This window comes from Magnolia sinica, chromosome 9 (genome assembly GCF_029962835.1).
Source record: "Magnolia sinica isolate HGM2019 chromosome 9, MsV1, whole genome shotgun sequence".
Classification (NCBI taxonomy): domain Eukaryota; kingdom Viridiplantae; phylum Streptophyta; class Magnoliopsida; order Magnoliales; family Magnoliaceae; genus Magnolia; species Magnolia sinica.
The window spans coordinates 36,162,035-36,168,037 of record NC_080581.1 but is presented as its reverse complement, the minus strand read 5'-3'; the positions used below and the strand labels follow the sequence as shown (position 1 = coordinate 36,168,037).

Below are 6,003 nucleotides of genomic sequence, written 5' to 3'. Positions count from 1 at the left end.
TTGCATCGTCAGTCCCACGCTAGAGACACGTGAATCCAATCTAGCAAAACTATCAAATAGCCCATCTACACCTTTTTCTAGCTGAAAACATGAATTTAAATTTGTAATTAAGTCAAATGTACAACACAAAATTCATCCTTTTCCACATTTACACCTATAGCAAGCAGAACCTTCATAGCCTCCAAGGTTGCTTGATATAACACTAATAACATATCATGGCCATGGATACGGATATAACACCCACAATTACAAAGTACATATAAAAATTACATGAATGTGCTGTAGGATTGTTAAAGAAGAGAAAGTTAATGTGGATGAAGAGACATTTTAACATTTGACATTATATGATATGCTGAAACTGAAGCATTGAATTATGAGAAAGCAATAAAGAAACAAATAATAACGATGATAATATTAATAATACATTTGTTCAGACATGGTTGCTGCTAAGTAAACATATTGTCGTTCCACAATCTATATGCTAAACGGTGAAGTACAAAGAAATACAAGAAAATAACTTTACTTGTAGAAGCCGCCGAGCATAACCACCCTCTATTATTCTTGCAGAAGGGGAAGCATGCGAATATTTGTTTCCTTCAAAAGCACCAAAATTGCCAAAATCCAAGCTGCCAAACCACCTCCAAATCGATGCAAATAATTTCCACTAGATTATCCATTGGTTGCATGAAAGACACTTTCAATAACCACATTTTGCACAAATCAAAGTCACCTACCCCAAAATGACAGAGAGAATAAAACTCCAAGGAAATTCAAATTCACCTGCCCATCAAAGAACCTTTCAGAGAGAGAAGACAGACCATGAGCTTTCTTTAAAAAATGTGCCTACTATCGAGAGAAAAAAAAAGCTCCTTGGAATCCTTCTGGTTAAACTGATCTGCACCTAGAGTGGAAGTGTCCCTCGAATCCCGCCCACTCCCAACGCCATTAAGAAGATTCCACTGTAAAACAATAGAGCTTGGCCACCTTTCACACACGACGACTTCTCGCATGGCAATGCCAGCCGCAGGCTCTTTTTATGTGCTTGGATTATGAGAAGTACATATCCCTGAAAACCCAAAATCAAATTATAGTTTTAAAGAAATCAGTGAAAATTACAATTCATTTTGTTTAGAATTCAGTTCAATTCAGATTTCGCCGTTTATGAGTGGGTTTGTTGTATGAATAGTTGATAATCATTATATAAACATTTCTACTCTGAGTAGGAAAGAAGAAAATCCCAAAAACCAGATCAGTAAATACTACAATGTTCAGCAATTGTTTAATATAGAAGTTCATACAGCAAACTCATTTGAGGCCCATCAGATCAACGGTTTTGATAACGTATTTAGAGGCGACCAAGGTTCAAAATATTACAAGAATGGTAGGCTTGGATGTGCCTAGTCATTAGGCCTTTGGGCTACTTGAGGTCTTTTGGCTCACTCTGTTAGTAATAGACATAACTCAGCCCATGGGTCACCAGGAAGTCTTTTGGCTCGCTCTATTCTTTTGAAAGATAAACTGCAATCGAGTTTCATATATCAAGTTAACAAAATTTACTGCCTTGTGTATATAGTTTGTGCAATGAGAACTAACCTGCAAATGATGTGTTTCTTAATCCTGCAAAAATGGCAGATAAAGAATTCAAATGAGCATATGTTAGCTATATTTAAAAAACAATAAGAAGAAGAAGATCAAAATCAGTATTAAAACACCAAATCAAATAAAAAAAGGATTTTACTGGAAATCTCTGCATCCAAATCAAAAAGAAAAAATAACCCAATTGAAAAATCATCAAAAGACAAAAACCCCAATTCTAATAGAGCAATCCTGGATAGGTTAATTAGATGCCACACAGAGACTACATAGATGTTACACAAATGTTTTAGGAATGCTCATTTTATCTATGAATGCTTAATTTTTTAATCTTCCTTGAAAAAGTGGTAAAACTTACAAGCGTGGAGGACAAACTGCTACATTGCTGCCTAACTGGAGAGCTCGGACTGAGGTCGATTACTCAGCGTGCAAAGTTGGAGGAAGAAAATTTTCCAGCCAAAAATTCAAATGCATGTTAGATACTACACTGGTGATTGGATACATGTTGCCAAAAGAAAATGTATTTGTAAAAGAAGCAAAAAACCCCAGTCCCGCCTTTTTCGAGGCCAAACCAAAACCACCTCATACCAACCAGTGCAAGCTCCATTCAGAAACATGCACAATTATATTAAAAAGAAAATACACAGTATTTTCATACCTGATAAGAAACATTGTTAGAGAAATGAAAATGAAACAGTATCCGAGTTCAAAGCACTACCAACAATTCAAAAACAGAAAAAGCTCCACCACAAAATGACAACAACAGTTAAAAGAAAAACAAAAATAACATTTGAAAAAAAAAAAACTAGAATCTGACAATCTATAAACGGATGAGACTGAGATGTGGATTTGCTAAACCATTAGCACTAGTGAAACCAAAAAGATGCATCATGCATCACCACCCAGAAGGGTAGATTCATATAGTTCACCACTTAAAATGGTGGTGAGTGGTGACACTTCAACACGGCACATGGCATAGCCATATGGCAATCCAGAATTGCTGGCGGAGCATAATCCTAAAACTACACTAAAAATATGATAGGAACCATCTCATTTCACCCTCAATTGGACAAGTAGGGTTGCTTGATCAGTGTGGTGTTAGAGATATGATCCATCCAAAGTCTGCCCACAGTCCTGATGATCTGGATAGGATAGACGTACATGAGTGCCACATTTGAGGATGTAGAGACACCACCATTTTCAAAATGGTAGTGAGCTATCATAGGAGTCTGCCCCACCCAGAAAAGCAGAGCAGTAGATTAGCAAAGGTAGACTAAAAGACATCATTATGGTGTAGAGAACACATAAAATAGTCACTTAAATACATCCAGACAAATCACAATAGCACTTCTCTAACATTCAAAATTTCAAAACCGAGTTGGAAAAAGAGAATCAAAGTAAACTCACTCAGACTTTGTTACTAAAAATCCAACAACATACGAATTCAGCCAAACCCATAACAGAAACAGTACTCAAACTTTATAATAAAAAAAAAAAAACTAACGGTACTCCAACAACATACGAATTCAGCCAAACCCATCACAGAAATTTCTCCTTCCAAATGGCTCTTTATCCATAGCAAATCCTTCCCTTAGAATTGAGTTGCCCTAAAAAACTAACAAAATCAATCATACACTAAAAATGGAGTGAGAAATTCCATTTTAATACATGGTCTAAAGTGGTATATGTGTGGGATCACTGCCTTTAAAGAGGTGGATCTATGTTGATTGTTCCCCTCCCATATATCAGGCTAGTCCACTCATGGATGGGCCAAAAAAGTATGAAAGAAACAGAGAGATTAAATGTACAACAGTGGTACACATTATTGGTTGAAGCATTTCTTCAAACAACCAACATGCAGATGTCAGCGGCCATGGACAGCGGCGGATATGGCTGCTGCTGCGATGGCTGCTGCCCAAATTTTGATAATCAAAATGGGAAGTGAGAGAGACAGAGATGAAGGGAGAGAGATCGAGAGAGAGTACCTTCAATTTTCTCTTATTTCTTCTACTTTCTTCGATTGTTGGAGACAGATAGAAGAAGGAACAACATGTCGAAGAAAACGAGGGAAAGAGAGATCAAGAGAGAGGGAGGAGAGGGAGATCGAGAGGAGGAGGGAGAGGAAGGGAGAGAGATCGAGGACGGGAGAGGGAGAGACGAGATGGCGGAGATGGAGAGGGAGAGGGAGAGACGAGATGGAGAGGGAGAGGGAGAGAGAGACAGTGACAGTGACAGTGACAGGTAAAGAGAGAGATAGAGCTCTTTTTTTTTATTATTAAGTCGACCAAGCATCCGACAATTGGTGACGGGCCGCCGCTAAAAAAGCGTCGGATATGCCCAACTTTCTTGTAGTGAGTAACTTATTTGGTGTTATCCAAACGGGCCCTAAATAACCACTATTTGTGACCATTCTGACATACTTCACTATTGGTTATTCATTCTTTTACCATGCTGCTTGAGCTGTACTAACCCAAAATTGAATGATATTTTACTCTCATTTTCCATATTTGCAGTCTTTGGCAGATTACGAAACCTACGCGAGTTAAATCTACGAGGAAATCGATTCAATGGAAGTCTTCCCCCATCTCTGGGTTCCCTTCCATCGCTTCAACTCCTTGATCTTTCTCTAAATGAATTTGAAGGCATTATTCCTTCATTCTTCTTCACCAATCTTATTTTGATTGAGTATATAGATCTTTCTTTCAACATGTTTAATGGCCAATTTTCATTCCTATTCACTAATCTTACTTCACTTGAGTATATAGTTCTTCCAACACGTTTGATGGCCATTTTTCATTGATTGAATTTGTGAATCATTCCAAGCTTTCAGCCATCATCCTTTCAAACAACAATGGGCTAATGGTAGAGACTGAATATCAGCATTGGGTTCCACCATTCCAGCTGAAACACCTCATGTTGTCAGATTGCAACCTTAACAAGAACATTCTTTCTGCTCCAAAATTTTTATATTTGCAGCACGCATTAGAAGCCATTGATCTCTCCCATAACAAGTTGCTTGGAAATTTCCCCATTTGGTTGTTAGAAAACAATACAAAACTATCATACATAAATTTGAAAAACAACTCACTGAGTGGCGAGATCCATCTTCCAATAGATCCCAAAGAAAGCATTCGTGCAGTCGATGTATTCACGAATAACATGACTGGACAAATTCCCTCGAACATCGGCCTGATCCTTCCTCATATAATTTTCTTGAATTTTTCTACAAATGATTTAAGCGGAAACATTCCTTCCTCGATAGGTTCCATTAGTGGCTTGAAAGTGTTAGATCTATCTAATAATCACTTCTTTGGCAAAATACCCTATCAGCTGACCACTGGTTGCCTTCAATTAGAAATCTTGAGCTATCAAATAATGATCTGGATGGTGAGATGCTTCCTGGAACCCTAGCCTCCTTCATCTAAGTTACCTGTCTTTGGATGGTAACAAGTTCACAGGAACGATTCCCATCAGCTTGACTAACAGTTATCAGCTCCAGACCTTCGATATTCGAAATAACCATTTATCTGGAAATCTTCCAGAATCAATTGGAAATCTTTCTTCCTTGAGCATACTTTCAGCACAAGGAAATTGTCTTGAAGGTCCAATTCCAACTCAAGTGTGCAATTTGAAGTGGCTTAACATTGTGGACCTTTCGCATAACAGATTTTCAGGGAAAATTCCTTCTTGCTCGAGTTTTCTATGGGGGTTGGAGTATATTAACTTGAATGGCAATGATTTCACTGGATTGATCTCAAGCATTCCTTTCAATAGCTCGGCATTGGCGGTATTGGATGTTGGAAATAATCATCTTTCTGGCAAGCTTCCAAGATGGATAGGAGATCAAAATGAGCTCAGAATTCTTCTCCTTGAAGGAAATGATTTCTATGGTTCTATTCCATTGCATTTATGCAAGTTAAATGATTTGCAGTTGCTAGATCTTTCCAACAACAAGTTTTTGGGAATGGTACCCCATTGTTTTGACAATACGAGGCTTGGGAAAGAAGAATCAACCTATGATCAGTTATTTTGGTACGGGCCCTTAACATTGTACTCATGGAGTATCCTACTTCAGTGAACAAGGTTGGTATGTTGAGTTCCTCTCAGAATTTGAGTTCCCAGAAGTATGGTTTGTGTCAAGAAGCACACGCCAAAATGAAAAGCATCAATGGTACTCAACCATCGGAATGGATCTTTCAGCAAATGAGCTGACGGGTAACATCCCATTAGAAATGGGCAACCTTTCTCAGATTCAAGTGTTGGACATGTCAAACAATCACTTGACTGGTTTGATTCCTGGTTTTTTGTCGAACCTAAATTGAATCAAAAGCTTGGATTTGTCCCACAATGAACTGAGTGGATAGATCCCATCACAGCTGACCCAGCTTCACTCATCGGTTGAATTCTCTG

At 38.1% G+C, this 6,003-nt stretch overlaps 1 protein-coding gene and 1 long non-coding RNA gene across 3 annotated transcripts; one reads left to right on the top strand and one right to left on the bottom strand.

Moving 5' to 3' along the window:
* On the bottom strand, positions 1–2,627 carry LOC131256244 (uncharacterized). Of its 2 annotated transcripts, XR_009176700.1 has the most exons (5): positions 1,952–2,627; positions 1,594–1,617; positions 1,375–1,518; positions 524–1,066; positions 8–81 (listed from the first exon to the last, which is right to left on the bottom strand). It is a non-coding gene; the product is annotated as an uncharacterized LOC131256244 (long non-coding RNA). The 2 variants fall into 2 exon arrangements; XR_009176699.1 differs by having other exon boundaries at positions 1–1,066; positions 1,952–2,617.
* Positions 2,628–3,482: 855 nt separating this feature from the next.
* LOC131254957 (receptor-like protein 1) lies at positions 3,483–5,671 on the top strand. Its single transcript, XM_058255657.1, has 3 exons — positions 3,483–3,534; positions 4,107–4,235; positions 5,052–5,671. Exons 1-3 carry the CDS (start codon positions 3,483–3,485, stop codon positions 5,669–5,671), a joined length of 801 nt encoding a protein of 266 aa, XP_058111640.1.
* Positions 5,672–6,003: the final 332 nt, after the last annotated feature.